Below are 25443 nucleotides of genomic sequence, written 5' to 3'. Positions count from 1 at the left end.
GCTGACCAAGCTTCAATGAGTTTGTATTTATTTTGGCAGTATTTTGGCATCAATTTCACAAAAGTCTCTTGCTACAAATGCAATGAGCAACTCTTATATAGAGCTCCTATTACAAATAAAGGGCCAAGATTGATTTGAAATCAATGACCACGATAATTCAAAGAAGTAGGGTTAGTTACAAGGAACTACCTAATCTCCTAACTTTAATTAAATACCAACCAATAGAAAATAAAACATCCTCCTTGGCACAAAATATGAGGAGGAAGAGCAAATAGAAAAATTCTATGCCACCTAAGACTATAACAAACTTTCATCTAGGATGATGTGCCCCTTATCCTTTTCCTTGATTGCAAATGCAATGAATCTAGACATGATGATGTCGAGCTCTTCCATTGGTGCACTAGGCGTAGTGTCCACCTTCTACCCCATGAGTACCAAGTCAGCTATACATGTGGCGAATGTCTTTTCCAATTCCAATCCTTGATCATGAACACCATACATTAAAACCATGAATGCGTAAGCATCCTCAAAATGATCTTCTTAAATAGAACCTATTGCCTTGAAGAGGATAGCTTTCATTCTGTCTTTCAATTGATTCACTTCCATATCCTTCTCGTTAATTACTTCCCTTCCAAGCACGACCTTAGCTGCAATAAGGATTCTATCATGAATTTCCTTGATCATGGCGCCTAATTGATTGCAATCCTCATTAATAACTTCTCCTTGGTCTTGGATTTTAGCAACCCAAGGGGAAACTTCTCCTTTGTCGTGGATTTTAGCAACCCAAGGATAATCTTCTCCTTGGTCGTGGATTTAAGTGATCCAAGGAAAAATTTCACCTAGGTCATGGATTTTAGTGACCCAAGGAAAAATTTCACCTAGGTCATGGATTTTACTGACCCAAGGAAAAATTTCACCTAGGTCGTGGATTTAGGTAAGTGAGAGATAATCTTGTTCACTTGTTCAATCTGGCCAACTTCAAGCACCTAACCAATTAATTCACCCCCAATATGATATTTATCCTCATTCAATTCATTCCAAGTCAAGGACTGTGCAAGTTCAACGTTTCATCTTCACTCTAAGTTTCAATCTTGCCATCTCCATGCTTGAGGCGTGGAATTTGGTAACTCAAGGAAAAAGGTCATCTCTCACCACCTAGGTCATGGATTTGAGCAACTCAAGGATAAGCATTGCAAGTGTGACCTCCACCTTGACTTAATCTTCATTTCATTTTACCTTCATTATGTTGATTTCCTTAACTCAATCCAAGGTATTCTCTTGATCGCCCATCAAGACATTTGGATAGCGTCGGTTACCTTCACCATCGCCAGCTATGACCCCAAAGTCTTGGATTTAGGTAGGTCTTGGATTTCCATGAGTTGTGGATTTTGATGACCCAAGAATAAACTCATTGATCTCCTCTCCAAGTTGACCGCTTCATCATTTGTCTAGGTTGATCGTTTCATTGTCTTTGCTTTCAAACTTGAAGGATTCAAGGGGGTAAACTCATTCATTATTGCTTCCATTTAGTATCTTCACTAAGTCCCTCAAGATTATGGATTTTGGTGGGTCATGGATAACTCACCTCGACCACCTTTGCTTGTTGATTTCACCAAGTGTTGCTGAACTTGTTCGTGGGGTTGACTTAGTGTATTTGTTCTCTTCCAAAATCACTTAGACCTTGAATCACCTTCATCAATTGTAAAATCCCTTAATTATCTATTGAATTTATGTTCAGTTCATCAGTAATATATCTTTTAACATGGCCAGTGAGTTATTGGCAGACTAATGAATAAGCTCAAACAGTGATATTTTTCATAAACACAATCTTAGTTTTCATTCCATTGGCTAGTATTTCATTCATCAACAAACTAACATTCATCATTCAAGAAGAATATGTAATAGTGCACCTGGTAGCCATAGCATAACTGTAGATGCCCTTCCCGTGCTGTTGGTTATCGGTGATATTCAGTATTTCACCGTAAGCATGATTGGCAGCGGTTCTTCTTGACTATATACTTTCTGCTCCTATTTGTGGACCTCCTATGTGTTGAATGATACTGTCAGACACAATTGCTACTCCCGATTCTCCACGCCAATGTTACCTCCGTACTCCACGATATTGTTTTATGCGTGACTGCAGTGTGTCGTCGTTATTCCCTCGTGACTACAGGTACATCGGACCCCGCACGATTGCAATGTATCGTTGTTATCCCTTCGTGACTGAAGAAGCACCGGAACCATACCCGATATTGGGTTCACAGGACGATGATCCTCCTGATAGCCAACTCCGTTCCACCACCGACAGGGGTACTTCCGTTACACCACCATCCACGACACTTCTGACACTTCACTGAGCCTTCATGAATGCAGACGGGAACACACCATCCGTCGAGCCTCTATCTCACGCGAATGCACAAGAATTCGTATTGAACTACACCTATTATCGGGTTCTTCTGGCGCGATAGGAAGAAGTGCTGCTCCGCTAAATCTTAGGTAGTCTTTGTGTTGAATGAAAATGGCGTGCTTTCTCTGTGATTCACCCCGTGATCATTGCTTCCAATAGGCCAGTTAAAGCTGGCGAAAGGAATTCATTCCTACACTTGATATCTCACAAGTTATCAAACTTCACTTCAAACATTGCTTATATAAAAATCCCTGTTCTTCCTCTCGGGTGCCCATCCTTTATTAACATCAATTGGTTTGAGAATTCCCGTAATAGTTAAGAATTTACGTAATAGTTAGTAATAGTTAAGACTAATAGTTGTGAATATTAATTATTTATATAAGTGAATGGGGAATTTATATAAAGTAATTAATATTTTTATACATTCGACAATTACTTATTAGGGGACATGACATCAATTGCCTCATCTCAGATTGATCATCACCTCTACGCTCCAGCCTAAGGGTCTCCATTTGCTTGCTTGACTAAGGCTCATCACAGCTAAGACTCACCTTGACTTGACTTGAAGGGAACCTTATTGCTGCTAGACTGCATGGCGTGATCACATCCTAATGACAAAGGCATTGCATCCCCTCACAAGCAAGAGGTTAAAGACTAAAGAAATTACTACCAAGCAAAGCAAACTAATCAAAAGTACTAACCTACGAGCAAAAAAGTGGAGGCCTCCATTTGCAATGGGGTGATTTGTGAAAACATCACAACAATATCCTCCTCTAGAAAACCCAAGTCCGCATCTTCCAAGATTTCCTCAATTGGTATTGTTGATTGCTCCATCAAGTGAGGATCAAGAAGAACTTCCACATAAGGAGGATCTCTCTCTTGATTTTGTTGTTGAGTGGATTTGAAGGATTCATTCACACTTTGACCTCCTGGAACACAAGGATGAACATCAACTTCGATTTGTGATTCATTTTCCGCATCTGACGTTACAGTTCTATCCACAAAAGAGGCAACTTGTTGCATGAAAGAAGTGCTAGCTAATGAGTGAGTCATATCGGATTTGTGCTTCTTCTGTGGTGGTTCTTTATTCAAAACTTCTTTTCTCTTTGTCTTCTTAACCCGTGAAGTTTCAGCCATGTCTCTCTTTTTTCTTGTGACTTTCCTTATCTTGTCTATTTATCTCCTCCTTGATACTAATTTATGTTGATCCTCATCCATTTCATCATCGAAAGATTGCGATTCCGAGTTTCCCATCAAGTTATAGGTTAGAGGGTTGTTTCTTTCTCTCAACCTATTATTTTGTTGATCCACCCAGCTTTGTGTATATGTCATGACTGGTGTTGTCCTCATTTTTGAATTAAAAAAATTGTGACAACCCTTAAAAATTTTGGTTTAAATATGTTGTTTTTGTCACCAAGGCATGTTTTATGAGGTACAAAACTCACATTTGTTAGTGTCAAATCATTGGGGGGTGTCTTTGCTATCATTCTCCAAGTTTTGGTGAGTTTTGGTCTTCTTTTTCCTAGCTTTTTGTGCAATTTCGGGTTTCAAAGCAGTCATTGTAGGTTGAAGATTTTACTCTTAAGGCACGTTTTCCGAGGCAAAATTTTTGCTCCTTGTTGAAGTGGACTGATCTTCGGTCCATCCTCGATTCACATTTCAAATCTCATCACGTTTCGAGTTCGTTTGCTATTTCTTTCCTTCAATTTCGGGTTTTTTCTTCCTGATTACAGGTTGGAAATTTTTTTTCTATTGCAGGTTTAGAGTTTCCTTCATGTTTTTGTCACCAAGGCATGTTTTATGAGGTACAAAACTCACATTTGTTAGTGTCAAATCATTGGGGGGTGTCTTTGCTATCATTCTCCAAGTTTTGGTGAGTTTTGGTCTTCTTTTTCCTAGCTTTTTGTGCAATTTCGGGTTTCAAAACAGTCATTGTAGGTTGAAGATTTTACTCTTAAGGCACGTTTTCTGAGGCAAAATTTTTGCTCCTTGTTGAAGTGGACTGATCTTCGGTCCATCCTCGATTCACATTTCAAATCTCATCACGTTTCGAGTTCGTTTGCTATTTCTTTCCTTCAATTTCGGGTTTTTTCTTCCTGATTACAGGTTGGAAATTTTTTTTCTATTGCAGGTTTAGAGTTTCCTTCATGTTTTTGTGTTGTAGGGGTTTTTTCTAGCAATTACAAGTGCACTTTATTTAAAACTTGTAACATGTAACTTGCTTTTTATTTTCCCTTTTCCCTTTTTGTCTTTAAGTTACAAGTTTAATTAAAACTACAAGTTTAATGAGAACTTGTAAGTCCTCATAAAAGTTGCTACTTTATGTTTTAAAGTTGTAATAGGGATTTTATTTCCCTATTACAAGTCTTTTGTTTAAGTTATGTTTTTAAAACTTGTAATGGGGATTTTATTTCCCTATTACAAGTCTTTTGTTTAAGTTATGTTTTTAAAACTTGTAATGGGGATTTTATTTCCCTATTACAAGTTGTTTTGTTATTTCTTTTTGCTCTTCTTCCTCTCAAACCCGAAATTGCTCAAGTGAAGGAAAAGTAATGTAATTTAAAACTTGTGAAGGGGCTTTAAAAACCCGATTGCATCTTTGGAGGGCACATTTGCTTGTAGTTGGAGAGGAAAAACCCGATCTGCATTCTTGCTCTCACAAATCTGATTTTTGTGGTATTATTCCCTTGAATCCATCCCACATTTTTGCTATGCTATTGGAGATCGATGGTTGGTGCCATGTTTTTTGGATTCAACGGTTTTGGCAAACACGTTGTGCATAAATGTGGGGATTTTTGGCTCCATTTTTTGCTGTGTAAGCTCCATGTTTTGGGTGCCCATATTCTGCCATTATTGCCACATTTGCAACACATTTTGCATCCTTCATTCATTGAAGAGTGTTTGACATCAAACGTATCTCTCCTTTCAAGCCGTTTTTGTGGAGTTGGATGAATGGAAATCCGTTTTTAGCTGCCAAGGAATATCAATGTGGTGATTTCTCAATCTATTTATAGAGCATTTCGGTTCTTCCCAAGCTCATTTGTTTTGGTCCAGGGCATTCTTCAAGCAAGGTTCATTGAATGCAAGTTGTAAATGTGCAAGATTTTCCCTTCTTTCATTTTTCCTATTTACTTGTATTCTGGTTTTCAAAACCCGATTACAACTAATTGTTGTAATGTTGACCTTCCCCCTTTGGTAAAAAGAGTTAATCTTCTTTTTAGAAAATTTACAAATGCTGAAGAATTGCCATGAGACATTCATTTGATTTCGGGTTTTACAAATCTGATTACAAGTTGAAGTTTTTCCCTTTTTGCATGTTGTCAAGCTGAAAATATTCCTTCCCATACATGTACATGGTCATAAGTTTCATTCCCATCATTTCCCACATATGAAATCCCTATTTCCACCATTTCGTCCACTCATTTCACACCTTCATTCATTTTTCCCATTTAAAGTCTACTTGCAGTCGGAATTTTAAAACCCAATTGCAGTTGTGTCTTCACTTGCAGTCAACCTTCTAGAATCCGAAATAGGTCCAAAATGCACTCAAAAAACACTTGAAAATGAGTCTTAAAGGTCCAATAACAAGTGCAAACTTGTGTTTACCCATTTCACATATGAAGTTGCTTGTTTGTTCTCCACAATCGCAAGTTAATGCTCTTGTTTTTCCACACATGTAATGCAGTTTCCAGAATCCAAAATTCACTTGAGAGCCCATTTTTGCATCAATTTATCCCTTCACATGTCAGTCTTGTTTGCTCATACGACCTACCAAATCAATAAATTAAGGCATGGTCCTTATTTTGCGAGCAGATTCCAAGATTGGAGGATGATACAAAGAGACAACAACAACATGACGAAGCCACACAAGGAAATGGATAAGTGATATGAATGGTTGAGAGCATAAAATGCTTTCAAGATAGAGATGAGCTTCTTACTTCAGCCTTGCAAAGAACTTTTCTCCTGAAAAGCCAATACTACCCCAAGCAAGAAGATAAAATTGAAGTTCGTTGGCCGAGGACACAAAGAACATTAAGGATGCAAATTCCCGTTCCGGTTCGAGATGTCTTCACCAATCCTGAATACTTCAAGTTCTAGTATCTTGAAGCAACATGAAGATCATCACAAACAAAGGATGGTGTAGTGAGAGTCGTTTCTTTGGACACTTAGATTAATTGTGCATTTGTAATTTTGTTTTGACAAGTTTACTTGTAAAAAAAACAATTTTGTAATTGCAAGTGTTGCTTTCACTTGCACTTTTGTAAAATGTAATTACATGTAAGGCAACTACAAGTTGAGTTAGATTAGGACTGTAGTTGGAATAAGTCATGGTGGTTGAGAGAATTTCTCAAGTTAGTTGGGATCCTCCCACCTTTTTCTCAAGTCTCCTCTCTTATAAATACTTGAGGGGGTCTATTGTAATTGAGATCTTTTGGCAATGCAACAAAATTCTGCTAGTTTATTTGTGCACTCTAAGTCTTTGAGCTTAGATGTAAACCAAATTGCTTTCAATAAAAGAGGCAAGTTGTGTTGAGACTTTGTGCCAATTCAAGTTGTTATGTTACGACATTTTCTGTAGTTGATTGTGAGTTTGGTTCTATTGTTCAAGAGGGATTTAAATTCAATCTTGCAGACTTTGAGCTGCTTATTGTATTTAGAGTTATATGTTTGGTTTTCAGATTTAGTCTTGCAAGCTTTGAGCTGCTTATTATATTTGAAGCTAGTGTGTAACGCTCAAGTGGGAAGATAGCTTGTAGACTTTGTGGTGCTTCTATTTTTAAGACTTGTGCATGTAAGGTGAAGTGCATCATGTAGTTAGACTTTGAGCTGCTACATACTGTGCTTAGTTAGCAGAAAATCATCTAAAAAGGTTGATAGGAAAATAGATAGTTGAAGACTTTGAGTTTTCTTTCTATTTTCCCGTCCCGGAGAAGCAACAGAGAACTTTGTGCCTTTATGGAAACTTTGTTTTTTTATTTAGTTTACTTCATTAATCATTTGTGCTTTCAGCTGTGATTCTTTTTTGAAAGAAGGGAAAAGAATAAGTGTCTTTTCTGAAAAAAGAGAACAAGACAGAGTTTCACCCAGATTTAGAATAGATTTAGAGTTAGAGTTTATTTTTGAATTGTTGAAGTAGAAAGCAAAAGGGGAGCCTTCCCTAAATTAGGAGAGTTTTATACTCACACACTGTGGCTGAAACCACAATTTTGTACATCCCCCAGGTGTACAAAATTTTCAACCAACAACTGGTCTCATCAATACATTCAAATCTGCTACTTCCACCTTGGACCAGTTTCGGAGTGGAAGAGGTTTATCCTTTTCTTTTTCAAAATGCCATTGAATGCAATTCCCATCATCCTCAACTTGTTCTGGCACAAGAAACAAGCTGCACACTGTAATCATCTATACTGATAATCTGGAACACTGTAATGTCCCCAATTTTAGTCGCTAGGTTAATGGGAGGTATAAGGAGGGATTAATTAAATTAATTAAATATAAAGTCACTTTTTAATAAATAATTTATTTACTGTAATATCCCTTGGTCTTATATGTCTAAAATTTGCTTGTGAGACACAAGGAATATCGTCAAACACTTTATGGACATTCTTCCAACTTGCTGGTCTTACAAATCAGTCTGATATATCCTTATTAGAATGACTATAAATGGCCCCCAAAGCTGGAAAATTAATACTCCAATGCATAAATGATTATCTGAATGCTTAAAAGACTCTCTAGGCCTTAAATCAATGTGTAAAGATGAATGTACAATACACTTACAGTCATGAGACAATTTGTCAAACATGTGACATACATCTTTAGACAAATACTAATATAGATGCAACTTCAAAACCCCTTACTCCATATTTCATTTGACCATTCAAATATATTATAGAGATGACAAATGATCATATATATAATGACTGTTATATGACTGTCTGAAAACACATTCACAGTCGTAACCTTATGAACCCAATCTGAAAATTACAATAGTTTTTCATTAGCAATAGAACCTGAGATATGTCGCTGGAGTGAAGCTATGTAAATACATGCAATGTCCTCCTCAATCAAGGCTCCAATGCGCAACATTGATCTGTGTCTAAAACCGCCCTGCTGCTGGTCTGAGAACTCCTCCAATATATGTTCAAACAGCTCCAGAACCTCCTTCAAAGAGATTGGATTTCATATAAGGAACAGTGCTTCACTCCTTAAACAAATATCGAGCTAACTTGAGCAATATGCAATGAAATCGCTGAGCTTGAATGGGTCAGGCTTGCTGCTGCTAACCTGAAGGTCTGAGCACACATTATATCTGCTCTTTTGAAGCCTAAATTCCTCCCAAAATGAGCCGATTTGTCAAATATAAGACAGCGCGAATCAAACTAGGTGGTTTTGAGTGAAGGTGGGCATCAAAGGAAGGTGGTCGATGGAGAATGAGTGAGGCGGACCTGCATAGGTTCGGCCTCCCAATAAAATAATATTGGACCCCAAACTTCCAATAAATGCCTTTAATGAAGTCGCCTAGATCTCCCCTTCAATCTGCAATCATTAGCCAACAAGTTCGATGCACAAATGGAGAGATATGAGTCAAAATGTGGGTCTGCTACTGTTCACGACACTGTAGCGACGGCACTGTTCACGGCTACTGTTCATGTCATCTTCAATCTGAAAATCCAGCTAATCTGAAGCATAACCACCTGAAATCTCGCCAATAAGGTATTGCCAAAGTAGTCTTGCCCAAAATAGATGCATGAACTAGGTGATTCCCAAAATATGAAGTCTGGAGCACATCCACCTGAAAACTGATCTGATTCTTCAATTAGCTCGAATGAGATGACTGGAATGTCACCTCCCCTATGCAACCCCTCGAGAGATCTTTCACTCTCTCAGTTATGCGATTGATGGGAGTTATCGTTCGCAAAGATCCTTAGTCTACAGACACCCTCTAGGTTCTACACAATCAATCAATTCATCAAATCCAAATCCAAGTCTGCTTTCCTTCTCTTACCCTCTTCTATTTAACCTTTTCCATAACCCGTCATGAGACCTTCTAGAAGGGGGTAGGTATACTTTATTTAATTTTTAAAAAGTGACTATTTAATGAATATTTTATTTTTATACTTTAGTCACTTTTAATTAAATTAATTAAATACAAAGTCACTTTTTAATAAATAATTTATTTTAATGACTTCATAAGAAATTAATTTAATTAATCCCTCCTTATACCTCCTATTAGCCTAAGGACTAAAATTAGGGACATTACAAACACATTCTCTTCCTTATCTCAAAATTATGCATAGCATTGGCCCAATAATGCTCGAGGTGTTCCTTGTGCCTATATCTCCTTCCAAAAGCTTTCCCGATCTTTTGGTAATGATCAAAACTCGTCCTCGACTCATATGTCACAAGAGAATAAAATTGTAATTCTTTCTCGGACGCCTCGATTGTTTGATGTGAAGGACTCGTCTCAATTGAATTTCCAATAGCTATTGGAAAAGCTATCCCTGCCTATTGCTTATTCTTCTGGATCTTGTCATACATGGATAACTGTTTTGTTACTTCTAGCAATATCATCTTGTCAATGGGATATCTCAAAAGCCGGTAAGGAGAGGTTGAAAATCTTTGCATTCGAATATAGGTGAACTGGGGAAACTGAATAAACCACGAACCATACCTCTTCATCAATTCCTTAGCCTCTTGGGATAACCTCTTATGAGTGCCTCGTTGTAAAGTTTGGACATATACATGGAGAAGGCATCATCCACTCTCCTGAAACAAGCAACATTGTGAAGGTGCAATTGAGGATAGCATTGATACACCTTGAATTGTCTTTCTCCTTTCCCAATGGGTCTTCTACATGTCAATCCTCTATATCTATAAGTTCTCGCTAGCATGTATGAACTCATCTAGAATGTTCATGAATGCTCCAAGTTCCTCAACCGTTCATCAAGATTGTCACTGATTATCTTAGCCCAGTTGATCATTTTCATTCCAGTTACTATCTCCTCAAGAAAGTAGAACATCCATGGCTCAAAGTTGGAAGCTTGAGGGCATTCCATTCCTCGGTTCAACAATATAACAAGATCTCCATATTCTTCTTTGAAGTTGGATCTAACAAGCTTCTTTGGCAATTTGGAATGATGTGTCCTTAGTTTCAACATCCATGAATTGTTGATGATCTCCGCACAAGAATCAGATATGTTATTGTACATTGCCAATGTTTCCTCCTTAGTCTTGTAGACTGTGGAATTGTACCTTGGAATAAGGAAAGTCTCTGTAATGGACTCATCTGAAAGATAAGACAACACTCCACCATCAGGTCCTATCACTTGTCTTTCCATGGGATTATAATGCTTCGCACATTCCACCATCAGCTCGGTGCACTGGATTGCTGGGGGGTAATCAGCGGCTTGCATAATTCCATTCCTCACCATCCTCTTAGCTATCTTGGATGAATTGTATCCGTAAATTTGCTCTCTGAATTCATCCGTGTTGACATGTCCAAGGACCAAGGTGAATTCCTAGAAAATTTGAATAAGGAAATTTCCAAATGGGCCAAGGATCCAATTAAAGGTTTTAGCATTTTCATACTTGAACCTTAGGCTTTAGTTCTCAACTTTGAATTTCCACTTTTCGACAAGGATTTTGAAAAATCTTCCTTATTCCTTGATCCTGTCAAGGTTGGAAAATCTGACTTTTACAAGGAATTTCCCTTGTCTAGGCATCACACCCTGAATATTTCAACTTTGACCAATACTTAGCATTTTCAAAACATCACTCATCCTAACAACCTTACGTTATCTTTTTGCAATTTTGACAACAATGACAACATTCTGCAACATTCACAATCTCGCCCTTAAAACTCGGTCCTGACACTTGCTCATGAATTCTGCACTACGACTTAAGGAAAAATTCACTATTAGTACTCAAAACTACTGCCGGACACCCTAAACCCTAGCAAACGACTGGACTACAAAGAAAAAAGTGGGGGTCCCCATTTGCAATGGGACAATATTTGAAAACATAACAACAGTTATCAACATACAATAAATAAATTTTTTTGTAGCTGGCTTTTTTATATTGTTTATTAATTGTTAGCTTAGGTGGTGTACTTAAAATGATAGAGATTACCAGTCAGTCTTACAACTAACCATTAGTGGGTTAAACGTTATGATTTGATGAGAGGTGTTCTCTGTCCCAGCAAGTATCACACTCAACAATGTATATTGTTGATCAGTATGATATTTGATCCTAATCATTCTTCTGTACTATTATGCTAGTGTAGTTTCTGCAGTAAACAGGTTCTCTTTCGATTACAATAGAATATTTTGATTTCTCCAGAAAAATTAAGTTTTCATTTATTTCCCTTGTGAGACGTATGATGATTTTTTCACAGATTTTTCCTCATTTGAAGTTTTTTATATCAGATTTGTCCAACTCTATTAGCAGTGTAAAAATCTCTGTAAATATCATCAATATGTTATCTATGCATTCTCTTAGCCCTGGATTTTCCCTAATGAGCATTCTCACATTCTGCATTGGTAATCAAACAGTGAATGATGGCAATATCATTGCCTTTTCCAATATGTACCAGAATATTTTGATACCTGAGCTTTTTGGTTCATCGCGAGGTGGTCATCTGTTTCCACTGCTTTGAGGGATCTTTCCCTCACATTTCTATTTATTGTTTATATCTATTTATATGTTTTCCAGTTTGTGGGTCATTTTAGGGCTAATCCCTGTTTGTCTATTTCATTGTTTTTTCCTGTTTATCTTGCTTTGCTGCATTCGATTTGAGTCTGGTGCTTCTTCTTCTCTAGTTCTTTTCTATTATAAATGAGATATGTTCCAGTCCCATTGACCTATTCTTGATTATTTGTAAGAAGTAATATAATTTTTTCTTTCATTCTCTGCAGAAGTTGGAAGAAAAGTTGCTGGTGTCTGTAAATAGTAAGATAATAAAAGCATTGTCTGATGCTTTGCTTGAGAATGTGGGAACATACTTGCCTTGGCTTATTGAGTGCTGTAAAGAACTTGGAAGAGTAAAACCACTGATATTCCTCATATTAATTCATTCGTTCATGCAGCAAAGAGAAGGTACTGTGATATATTCTAATTTGGAATGAGATCCATTTTTAGCATTGTTTATCATTGTATACACCCTAAATTTTAGACCTGTACATTTGTTCAATTGCTCTTGTACAGCATTCTCTACAGTTTCAAAAACAATTTAGACGTGGAAATCAATTTCGTGTGTCAATATGTTTGTTTTTCAGAAATCATAATGAGAACTAACAATCATTTGAATAACCCAACTTGTAATTATTAGAAATGCTGTTTTAAATGCTATTTGGATTGTTTTAAAGTTGTGTATACAAATCATTTTTAGAATTAATAATCTGCTATAATTAATAAACCATATGTATTTTTGAAATTGTATTCAAAATATTCATATGATGTTCAATAGCCTGGCTTACCAATGTTTTTCTTTCACTTGCTGGCTAATGGATATTTAACATCCATGTTATCTTTTCCAGGTAAATTCTGGTGTTTACTCAAAGGATCTATTCAATTTATTAAACAAGAATGGTCAGATGTGGATGTTGGAGAGATGATATTTCAGGTTAGAAAGCTTTGCATCTCTTATAAAAATACATAGATGAAGTGATTGATTTTGGGAATATTGAGTAAGTGCTACATTGAAACACCTATGCATGATTTATGAACTGTCTCAACTAATTGATCTCCATGTTGTATGCATACAATCTTTTGAGGATGAACTCTTTTGACTATTTCTCACAAATTGTGTTTATGTTTTGGTTTAACAGACAAGGCCTAATGATATAGATGAGTTTTTCTTCCAACCTGAAATATATCAGGAGATTGAGGCTGAAAATAAATCAGTTCATGGGAGTCTTCTGGTTGCTATATTTTGGAGTTTGCTGAAGAACCTATCAACAAAAGATACTGAAGTTTCTGATGTGTGTACTCACAATTCTGATGACAAAGTGAACTATTGCTAATTTAAATTTTATATGGTCATCCTAGAATTTAGATAAAATTAAAAATGAAAGTTAGTTCCCAAAGTAAGTGATAAGTTTGAATGAAGCCTGAGGAATTCATGATGATGCTTGGATTTGAAATCTAATCAATTTGATTGCATGTTGTTTGGATGGCAGGATCAAAATGGAGACATTTTGTGTATTTATGAAGATCTATTTGTGATGTTCGCAATGCCACCATCTACAGAAATATTCAAAGAACATATTCATTTATTGGTTACACACAGTGCACTATCAGCAGTACCTTTCTTGTCAAAATTTTTTATGGCAGAAGGTTTGTTGCTTTATCTAATAGATTGCTGTTTTATCTCATGCACAATGCACAAATTCTTACTTTTCTTGATGTTATTGATATGATACATAGAATTATCAGTATTTGTATTGACGAGCAGATTTACCATGAGCTAGAAAAAAGTTACTTGCACTCAAATTTAGCTTTATTTTAGACATTTTTCTTCACCTCTGGTGTGGATAGGTGTGGATGTTCACTAATTTCTATCTTTTTGAATGGCATATGATTACTAAAATGGTTGTTATGGATTTCTATTTGCCAGGATACCAAAGAAATGGAAATCTATTTTGTATTTCATATTATATGCCAGTTTTAAAGGTCCTGGACTGCTTATGATTGCCTATCTTTGAGAATTTGAGTATTCTCCATCCCATTGGCTGCTCTTTGTAGATTATTTTAGAAAGAAAGAAATACCATGAATGATCAAGAATAGTGTAAAAGAAATTGGAACACACAACTGTTAGAAAATTAAAGTACAAGGGTAATAAGGTGCCCTAGACTCGAGGCTGCGGTTTTTTGAAATTCCTGTAGATAACTATCAACATAATTGATTTGCTTCAATTGGACCAATTCGATGAAGTGGATCTTAGAATCCTTTTTATCAACTTGTTTGATTAGCCTTTTGCTAAAATCATCATAAATTCTGATGAGACTATGACATTGGGTAATCAAACCATGGTACCAGCATATGTGTGCAATTTTGTCAAGGTTTAGGGTGGCGAAATTGATGGTTTTCTCTTCAAACATTGGCCTGAGTGATAGATACGTATCTAGTTGTTGAATCCAAGCTCGTGCTGTACTCATACTGATTAGGTAGGGGCCTTTGCTCGTTTCTCAGCCCATTCCTCAGTCTGAGGTTGGAAAAATTGGTTAATGTCATTTTTGCATGGATCCCTGGTGCGAGAGATATGTACTCTTGATAACAGGTTGTGGTGTGATGTCATCCATAATGAAGTTTTGCTCCTTAGCAATTGGGGGCCCCTCTTCCCTTTGTAGGAGAGTAGGTTGAGAAACAATAGAATTAATAACGGCCTTGGAATTTTGTTTGTTGTTGTTTGCCATCAAGCTTCCTTCCCCATCATAATGCAAGGTGACCTTTAGTTTATTGAAGTTTTGCATAGTTTGCAACAAGTGGCCGTCATATTATTCAATTGCAATTGGCTCTGGATAAAGTGCATTAAATTTTGCCTTCTCATCTGCCATAGCTGTTTTTTCCTTCTTAAACTCTTCACAAATTGTTGTTTGGTTTTCTTGCTCTGCACTCAGAGGTTGTGGAGATTGTGCCTTTCACTTTTCCTTTCAATAATATTTGTTTTCCCTATCAATGCCTTCCATATGAAATGGACTGAAACAATTGATTTCAAACTCTTTTCCTCAGGTTGACAAGATCAGCAACTGTGATTCCACTGCAATGTCCTTACTTAATTTTTGTCAAATTTTTGCGAGTGTTAGAATGAAATACAAAAGTCTGATACTTTCTGATCGACAAGATCTTGATATGAGCAAAGTGAGAGCATATAATGAATGGGGCACTAACTTATTGGCAACAAGTCACATAGTTCTATGATGTATGCAATATGGGAATCTAAATAAAGTTATATCTTGGCAGCATTGTCATCTAGACTTACAATCAAAGGTGATTTGGTGGTGAACCTTACAAATGTTTACAATATGAACGATAAAGCAATGAAATTCTTTTTCTAGTTTCAGTTCTAGAATTATAACAAATAGTTGTCCAACAATTTGGAAGAAGGCATTTTGTCAATAGTTGGAAAGCAAACTGCATAACATATGACATGTAAAATACTCAGAATCAGAGTTGATATATTTGAGAGTAAAATGAAAGATGAACAAGTGCTGCAAAATGAATTAAAACCTGGTGAACTATTGAATAAAACAACCAAATAACTGTTTTAGGAATCAACCAGTTAAATGTTGTGATAAATAGGCATGAACAGGTCCAAACAGTACCTGATAGCAAGTGTCATAATTTTTGCATCATCATTTCTCTTTTTTCCTTGTTAAACTCTTCACAAACTATTGCTTGATTTTCTTGCTCTGTAATTGGATATTCTTGAGATTGTGTCTTTCACCTTTCCTTCTGATAATATGTGTTCTCCCTATCATCGGCTTCCATATGAAGCAGACTGTTTTTTTTTTTTTTTTTCACTCTTTTCCTCAGGTTGACAAAATCACCAACTTTGATTCCCCTACATTGGCCTTAACTTTATATATTTGTGAAATCTTTGTTAAGTGTTAGAATGAAATGCAAAAATTTCACACTTTATGATCAGCAAGATCTTGATATGGGCAAGGTGAGATCATACAATGATTGGGGCTCTAATTTATTGACAATAAGTCACATAGTTCTACAAGGTACGCAATATGGAAATTTAAATAATATTAAATCTTCATATCATTGCTATCGAGACTTACAGTGAAAGGTAATCTGGCAGTGAACCTCACAAATATTTACAATATCAGTGATAAAGCAATGAAGTTGTTTTCTATTTTGAATTCTAGGAATTATAACAAATAGCTGTCCAACAATTTGGAAGAAAGCATTTTGTCAAATAGTTGGAAATCAAATTGCATAACATATAAAATGTAAAATACTTAGAATTGGAGTAGATATATTTGAGAGTGCAAATGAAAGATGAATGAGTGCTGCAAAATGAACCAAAAGCTGGTGAACTCATAGATGCACTACTCGCCAAAAACTCGGCGAGTTTTTGGCTCAGGCGAGTAATAACACCATTGCGTCGCCACCAAAAGTCATGAGTTTTTGGCACAGGTGAGTAATAAGGCCATTGACTCGCCACCAAAACTCGCTGAATTTTTGGCGAGTTTTCGGTGATTATTCGGCGAGTTTGTTTAAAAGAGGCCCAAACACTTCAAAAACTATCAATTTTTTTTTCAAGTCAATCTCACTCTCTTCATCATAATATATACATGAAATATAACATTTAAGTACTTTATATTTCATGTATATATTAGCAAGATGTTTGAGAGTGGTTTCAGATCTCTAGGAGTTATAATGCAAATTCTAGGTTTTAGAAGATCTTTTAAATTTTCAGACAGTCAAATTTTAGTAATCAGTAGACTCCTATCAACATTCTCTCGCTCTCTCTATCTCACTCACTTTATCTACCTCGAATTTTAAACCCATCTATCTCCCTATCACTCTTCCTCTATCCCCTCTCTCTACCACTCTCTATCCTACTCTCTCCTCTCTCCCGCAAGATCTAGACCTATCTCTTCACCCCTCACTCTCTCACCCTCAGACCCCCATGAGGGGTGCTAACCTCAACCTCATTTTGGTAAGGTGGAGGAGCCACATCGGACTCCTAGGACTAGACCTTCTAGTTCTATCTCTCCCTTGGTTTTCACTAAGCTAGGAAGAGGAAGATGTAAAATGTTTTAATGTAATATTTACTTTTAGTTTTACAAAAACAATTTGCTATTTCATTTTGTTTCAGTCTGTCAACCATCAACATTCCACAAGAGGATGCCTTTTTGTACCCAATTTGCATTTAAATCAATCAAATATAGCTAGACTCAGCTTGTTTCTTTTGTGTACTCATTGGATGCATCCCCTCATTGAATTTTGCAAAAAAAATGCATTTCTAATAAAATTTAAGCAATTTTTTAAGTTGTCGAGTTTTTTGCCGAGTTTTCATCGAGTCTTTTTCTCAGGCCTTGGCGAGTTTTTGTTTTTGGCAAGTAGTTCAACTGTGGGTGAATTATTGAAGAAAACAACTAAATAACTGTTGTAGGAATCAACCACTTAATTGTTGTGATAAATAGGCATGAACAGGTCCAAACCCTACCTGATAGGAAGCATCATACATTCTGTATAACACTGAATGGTTAGAAAGATTGATATTGGAAGAGGGATGACTTGATAGAAATCTGTTACAACAACTGTGACTATTGCATTTGTTACACAAATGTGCTGCTAGACCACTACAATCTCTATAAATTCCCAAGCGCCCTTTCCTTCCTATCCCTCAATGGAAGCTAGCTGTAATGGTTGTGGCTGAATTATACATTTAATATAGCAGGAGTATGACCAGCTATAAATACAACAAATGTTGATACAAATCTTCAAAGTGGTGTGACCAGTTTGTGTAGAATAAATTAACCGAAGTACAAATATGAGCAGCAGTACTTCACAAAATCAATTTGGATGAATGCATAAAGTTATTCAACTACAATACTTAGCTCAAGTGTGATGTCTGTATGAAACCATTGAATGGATTTGTAGGTTTTGTCCTCAATCCAGAACTTGAGGGTTGTCTTCCTCAAGAGCAAAGATGAACTCCATCCAATTTTGAAAGAAGTTTTTGTTTTGCAAAGTGGATGGCTTCATCCCCTGAATCCCTCTTTTATAGCATTTTGAGGGAATTTAATATTAGTTTTATATTTTTCACCCCCCTCTGGAAATTAAAGTTTTTTTAAAATGCACTAGACACTTTGACATCTAATAATTTGAACCTAAGTTGCTTTTATCCAATTAAATATAATTAACCTTTTAGAATGACTTGAATTTAAATTTTCCCCTTTGCAACATCCAATAGGCAATGCCAAATGAAAAATATGCTAAGGGGTTTTTGTTGACCTATGCTGAAAAATGGGTCATGACATGCTAAGTTGTGATTCTTGGTCTTTCTTTGTTGACTTCTAGTGTGGTTGTGATTTATAATGATGGATTGCTAAGTTGTGACTCCTGGTCTTCTCTTTAGGTTTCTAGTATGTTTGCTTAAAAGAAACTAATATTGGTCTCATGCTAGTGTTCACAAAGAGCTTGTATTGGTGCTCGTATGGGGAGAATATTTGTAAACAAATTGCATTAAAAAAATGGATTTGGCAGTTTGAGCATTGTCCTAGATGCTAAGTATGATACTTAAACTTTCCTATCTGTTGATGTGTTTTTTATACACATGCGAACACAAAATAAAATACCTAAAGTATCTTATCCTCTCTTGAACAAAATCTCTCAAATGCTGAAGATTAGCTTAAGGATCACTTGAGACGACTCCAAGGTTCATGAATGTAGGGTCACTACGTGTGGATAAGCTTTGTTGGTTGATATGATTATGCTGGAATCACAAGGGGACTTACATTTGAATGCCTGAATGCTTGATTTGCTGGAACTCGATCATCTGATGTTGCTATATGGTGATGCTCTTTGTCCTAAACTAGCTTGATTTTAAAAAATGTCAAAAGGTAAAGGGTTGAGAAGGTTTATTCTAAGGCCTAGAATGTAAGAACATGGATGAATGACTAGATGGAACCCTACTAAGCGAGGTCTCACCATCAAACTGAACAATTTGACACAAGCTCAGTGCAATCTTCTAAGGACATTTCAAAGATGTTCGAATCGATACCATCAAACATTGATCACCATTCAAGTTAATGCATAAGCAATGGATGAATAATGATTCGAAGTTAAGCTAATATCATTCTAGTTGACCACACAAGGCACACTTACAATCAGTAGAGGCTCGTGGTATGGACTGGGTGAATTCCACACAAATGTATTCAACAAATTCCCCCACTCAATCTAATCAACACAAAAACAAATTGAGAAGCAAAGACCACGCGAGTTGTTGAAGAAACAAATCAAATTCACCATAACTTCAATGAAATCAATTGTTCTTTACAACCATGTTTGGCAACAATCTTTGCCTTCTCCTACTCTAATTTCTATTCTAATTGCTATTCTATTCACTATTCTACTTGTTATTACCTATTCTCCATCTATTCACTAATAGCTATTAACTTTTACAAATGAAGAGTTTGAGCTTTATATAGAGAGCTCATTTACAATGAAGGGCCAGCATTGATTTTCCATCACTGGCCAAGATTTTACAATGAAAACCCTAATTAGGAATTGTTACAACAAACTCAATTTGGCCAATGAAATAATTACAACACTTTAGCATAACAAATAGATAATAAGGGTAGGTGCCTTTTGTGACCATTTCACACATCGCCCCATTAGAATGGGGACCCCCTCTTTTTGCGTTTGTTTTGCTTTCTTTCTGCTTGTTCTTCTCTCTGCTTTTAGGGTTTTGAGTGAGCGAGTTGTCTGTCTGGGCTAGGGCTAAACCTTAGGGGTTCTTTTTTGGCATCATTCAAGCTTAAGTCCAGTCAAATTTTGAAAATTGTTAAGTGTCTCCCTGAAGAATTGAAATTGTTGTAATGGGGTAAGCCTTTTAGGGGAGTCAAATAGGTCTCAGGTCAGATCTAATAGGGGTTTTTAGGGTAAGGTCCAGTTTGTCTCTAAGTCTGAGTTAGTTGAGCATGGTCAGTGAGGAAAGTGAGTCTAGGGGGCTAAGTTAAATAGGTAAAGAATTAGATCAAGAGTCTGATAATGTCAAATTCGCTCCTGACCCTTGTTGAGGGTCCAGGGTGAATTTCCTTGTAGACTGGATTTCCTTCACAATTTTGACTAAGTGTTAGCATGCTTGAGGGTGAAATTGTGTGTTCTTGCCGGGAGAGGTTTTTGATCAATTTTTGGAAAGTAAGATGACGCCTGAAACAGAAAAGTCGCTCCTGACCCTTGCCGAGGGTCCAGGGCGAACTTCATCCTAAACACAATTTCTTGTTTTTTGATGGACTTGCTAACTGGTTCCTGGCCTTGAAAATGACCTGACTTTGCCTTGTGAAGTGGTTTGAGACTTAAATTTTGAGCAGTTTAGCCTAAAATGAGAAATTCGCTCCTGACCCTTGCTAAGGGTCCAAGGCGAAAATGTTGTTTAAAGCTTATTTGTCACTGACTTTTCTAATTTGTTTTGTGCAGGGTCTCCCGGAAGGATGATTGGATGTGACTTGATGCTTTTGAAGATTTGAAGACATGAAAAATGATGAATTTTGGAGGCTAAGGGCAAATTCGCCCCTGACCCTTGCTAAGGGCCCAGGGCGAAATTTTGAGTTCTCCTTGTTTTGCAGTGAAAAGGACCAACTATTGGACATGAATGGAAAATGAATGACTTTCTCCACCCGCCTGAAAGAGTTTTAACTTGAAATGATGAAGGATCTTGTTGAAAACCTCAAAATCGCTCTTGACCCTTGCTGAGGGTCCAGGGCGAAAAAACTTATGGGGGTCATTTTTAGCCTTGTTTGGTAGATTTGAGATGTCAAAGGCATGCTGAATGATGAAATGAACATGATGAAGCCTCCAAACTGGTTTGAGGATGAAAAGATGAAGGAGTTTTGCCCAGGAAAGGTAAAATCGCTCTTGACCCTCTCTGAAGGTCCAAAGCGAAATTTTCTATAAAAGCATTTTTTGACCTTTTCTTGGGCATAAATTCTTATTCATAGCATATTGCAAGATGAAATCTTCCTTAGCAAAGAGGTTTTAAGATGAAAAGTGAAGCATTTTGGTCACAATTGCAAAGTTCGCTCCTGACCCTCTCTGAAGGCTCAAAGCGAAATTTTCAAAAGCACATTTTTCTTGCAAAGTCAAAGTGATTTTTATGATTGGAATAGATGAAAGGAGGCATGTTTTACCCATTGAAGATAACTTGGACGATCAACGAGGAAGCAATCAAGCTAAGTAGGGAAAATCGCTCCTGACCCTTGCTGAGGGCCCAGGGCGAAAAACCTAATATTGGACCTTTTCCTCCAAGTTTGAGTGAAGCAAAGCCTAGGCACGAGTTTGAAATGACGTTTAGATTGCCTTGAAGTGAAAAAGGATTGTAGAAAGTAAGGATTATGAAGGCAATTATCAAAATCGCTCCTGACCCTTGCTGAGGGTCCAGAGCGAATTTCCAGGGTTCTCTCCTTTTTTGAAAGAATTAAGACAAAATCTTGCTTGGATAGGAGAAGGACGCGATGTGTTATGCCTTAGAGGTGATTTGAAGTCTAAAAAACGAAGGAATATGCCTAAAATCAAAAAGTCGCCCCTGACCCTTGCTGAGGGTCCAGGGTGAAAATCATAAAAACTGCATATTTTCTTCAATATTGTACTAAGGCAAGGTTATGCTAAGGTAAAAGGGGCCTCCAAAAACATGATGAATGATGATTTGCCTAGAAAAGTTGATGATCCTGGGCTAGGAAGCAAAAATCGCTCCTAACCCTTGCTGAGGGTCCAGGGTGAAAATTTTGAAAACTCTCATTTTACCTTGCAACAACAAAGCAAATTTGGATGAGATGGATGAAGAAGGACGTTGCCTAGTGATGAATAAAGTTTCAACGAAAAATGATGATTAATTGAGCTTAATTTGCAAAAATCGCTCTTGACCCTTGCTGAGGGTCCAGGGCGAAAAATTTGGAAAGAGGATTTTCTTGCATAGTTTGGAGGCATAAACGTGATCTTGCTTGATGAAGAGGTTGTTGGATAAGGAAATGAGGATTTTTAGTCAAAGATGAAAAAATCACTCCTGACCCTTGCTGAGGGTCCAAGGCAAAAAACCTCAAAATCACCCCTTTTCTCCAAAGTTTGATAGAGCTAAGTCTGGAAGTCAGTGAGAAGATCTATTTGGGATGTCTGGAAGAGATTTTGAGCTTTGAAAAATGCCAATTTTGAGCCAATTTTGGAAAATCGCTCCTGACCCTTGTTGAGGGCCCAGGGCGAAATTCCTCTAAAAGCATTATTTCCTTAAAGATTTTTTTTTTTTTGATGAAGTAACTCAATTGTGCAGGGAAATGGATCTTGGAAATAACGTTGAGGGTTCAACAAACAAGCTAAGGTGGATTACAGCCTAAAATGAAAAAATCGCTCCTGACCCTTGGAGAGGGCCTAGGGCGAAATCCACACTTTCACCTAATTCCTCATGCAAAATGGCAAAATTTGAAGTGCAACACCTTAACTAGATATGAATTTACCGTCCAGGAGATTTTGGAATCAATATGCGTAATATTCAAGGCTAAAATTGGAAAATCGCTCCTGACCCTTGGAGAGGGTCCAGGGTGAAATTATTTGCAAGCTTCATTAAGCCTTGTTTAGACATGAATATTCCCCAATTTGCACTAGATCGCCAAAATTGCTAAATTTGAAGCGTGTGGAGAATTAAAACTAAATTTGCATTAATTTAAGAGCATCTTGCATTTAATAAATTAATTTTAACCTTTGAAAAAATTGAAATTTTATCTTGGAGGCATTTAAAATTAATTTTTTGAATTAAAAATAAGCGCTCAAGGCATTATTTTGCCTTTATTTTGCAAGTCGGCCACCCTTTTTGGAGATATTATTTATTTTTTACCCCTTTTTTGCCAAGTCGGCCTTGTAAGGGAGTAGGGTGAGCGCTCTATATATTGTAGGAGTATTACTTCACATTTCAAATCATTCAATAATTCCTTTAAGTGCGAAATTGGAGAGCAAATTGGAGGAGCGAAATATAGCTTGTTTGGAGCAAATTTCTTCTAAGTGTTGAAGGCTAAGGAGGGTGGAGTTTATTCTTTTGAAGACTAAAGGAGGCACAATTCATCCAAGGGAGGGTTATGATTTAAACTTTGCCTAGCGAAATCCATTTTTCTTGCATCATTTTCAAAGGTCTTAGAGTTTAATACTCAAGAGGAGGTATGGCGAAATCATCTTAACATCCTTGGTCAAGACTTGATTTTTGGACACCTTTTCTAGAAAAGTCTAAGTATTGCATAGTTAATTAGGAAATGATAACTCTAGATTTATCATGAAGTTTCCTAATTAATATCTTAAATCTTCCTTTTGAGTCTTAATTTCTACACTTCAAGATATAATGCTTAAGAACTAATTTCAAAATGTTGTGTAGGTATCAAGATGGCGACTCCGAAGGCAGGAGCATCTACTAGTCGCCCAGTTCTCATCAAGGAAGATCAAAAGAATGACGAATTGGAGACCAGGATTGTGTCCAAATGGAGTAATATCGGAGATACCAACTTGGGAAACTTCATTGTGAAGAAGTTTCGAGAGGTCCCCTACATTGGCAAGCCATCACTTGTTGCGAAGAAGATAATTGAAAGTGGCATCATCAAGGCGGCAAATTTCCCTCCAGCAGTCAAGTGTCATGAGCTGATGATCGAGTGTGCCCGCCATTATGACTCACAATCAAGGTCGATCGTATCCAAGGAGGGGAACACCTTAGCTTACCTTTCAGAGGAAGCTATAAGTGAAGCTCTTCATCTTCCAGAGCATAAAGATATGATTTACAAAAGCTTAGAAGGAGCTAGGTCAATGTATGAAGATGATCCCGACACTTGCCTGAATCTCATCAATAAGAATTGGTTGCTCAAAAGTCGGCCTCGCCTGAGCAAGATTCCCAATACTCCGCATAGGGTCGACTTCCAGGAGGAATACAGAGATTTGATAACTTTGCTCAATCGAGTTATAGGGGCTCCTCAAGCGTTCTACTTCAAAAAGTGGATGTTCTTCTTCATTCAAGTGATAGTCCAAGGAAAAGGAATGCTTCATTGGGCCAAAATTATTAGCAATAGCCTGGTTGTGTAGTTGAGAAGGCTAAGACCTACCAAATCATTCCACATGAGCTCATATGTTATATATGCCTTGATCAGGAGTTTCGAGTATGCAGGGCTACTGCACAGAGGAGTGATCGGAAGAGGACCCGGAGAAGTGAGAGTTTGTGACTCTTATGTTCATTTGCATCATCCGCCTAGAAGTGACTACAAGTTAGTCAATGATACCTTCACGATGAACATCACTAGGATATTGCAAGGTGGGATTCATAATCGACTATCTTTGGATGCACAAGAACTTGTGAAGAAGTATGGTGCATGGTTCATCAAGTTTCAAAAGTTTACATACATCAGAGTTCAAGGGTGTCCCTCACCTCCCTACATGTTGCCGAGGTATCCGATAGACAGGATAGTGCTACTTGAGGTGACTAGACAGCTAGCAGCTTATGCGAAGGCATCCAGACACAAGCATGGAAACGGTATTCCCGTACCCATCATACTAGGGAATTCACTTGAAGTGTGTCCTAACACTCAAGCCTCGGAGGATGCAGAGAAGGAATTATCTTTATACTCATTCACATCCTTTGCCTCGCGGGAGAATTTTGATCCTCATGGTTATATGGAGGAGACAGTCAGCAGGAAGTACAAACATGAGTTTCAGGTGGAGGACTTTTGGATGAATCTCCTAAGTGATTTAGAGGTTAAAAGAAAGATGCATTCCAGGCTACCCTTAGATCTCATCAAGAAATGCAAAGTTTATAGAGTAGCTGATCAAGCTCAAGATAATGGCAGATACCTCTAGTCGTCCTATGACAAAGAAGATAAAGCAGTGAAGATAGATTGGAATGAGCCTGAGGTTTTAGATTTGAGAGCTTTGATGGCTCCTATTTTATCATGTTCTCGTAGATGGGTGGATGTACAGCATCAGAAATTGAGAGAGTAGAATGTGTCAATGACTTTTACTTTGGAGGCAAGACCAGAAGGAGGAGAAGCAAGCGTGAGTGAGAACACTTCCCATCCTAGAGGTGCAAAGAGGAAAGAAAGACCTGAGAAAAGGGAATCTTCCAAGAGGAAGCAAGAGGCCAATCGTGATCACCCATCAAGCACATCTTCTCAACATGAAAAGAGGGCAAGCCAAGGGTAAGGTCAAGGGAAGATGGTACCTGAAGTTGATGAATCTATGGAATCCATGGTGCAAAATGACAAACCAGAGAAGGGACAGACACCTCAGCATTCATCAAGTCAATCTCCCCAGGTTGATGAGCTACATGAAGAGAAGAATG

The 25443-nt window shown here is 37.2% G+C and overlaps 1 protein-coding gene across 1 annotated transcript in view; it reads left to right on the top strand.

The window, feature by feature from the left end:
- The window catches only part of LOC131031430 (uncharacterized protein At3g06530), a 254996-nt gene that overhangs the window by 101650 nt on the left and 127903 nt on the right, over positions 1 to 25443 (top strand). The window contains exons 16-19 of the mRNA XM_057962549.2: positions 12322 to 12502; positions 12943 to 13028; positions 13234 to 13386; positions 13585 to 13741. Coding sequence (XP_057818532.2) covers positions 12322 to 12502; positions 12943 to 13028; positions 13234 to 13386; positions 13585 to 13741 — 577 coding nt within the window. The remainder of the gene's footprint in view (positions 1 to 12321; positions 12503 to 12942; positions 13029 to 13233; positions 13387 to 13584; positions 13742 to 25443) is intronic.

The sequence above is a fragment of the Cryptomeria japonica genome, chromosome 6, assembly GCF_030272615.1.
Source record: "Cryptomeria japonica chromosome 6, Sugi_1.0, whole genome shotgun sequence".
Classification (NCBI taxonomy): Eukaryota; Viridiplantae; Streptophyta; class Pinopsida; order Cupressales; family Cupressaceae; genus Cryptomeria; species Cryptomeria japonica.
Note: the sequence above shows the minus strand (reverse complement) of the source record. Positions and strands in the feature narration are given on the sequence as shown.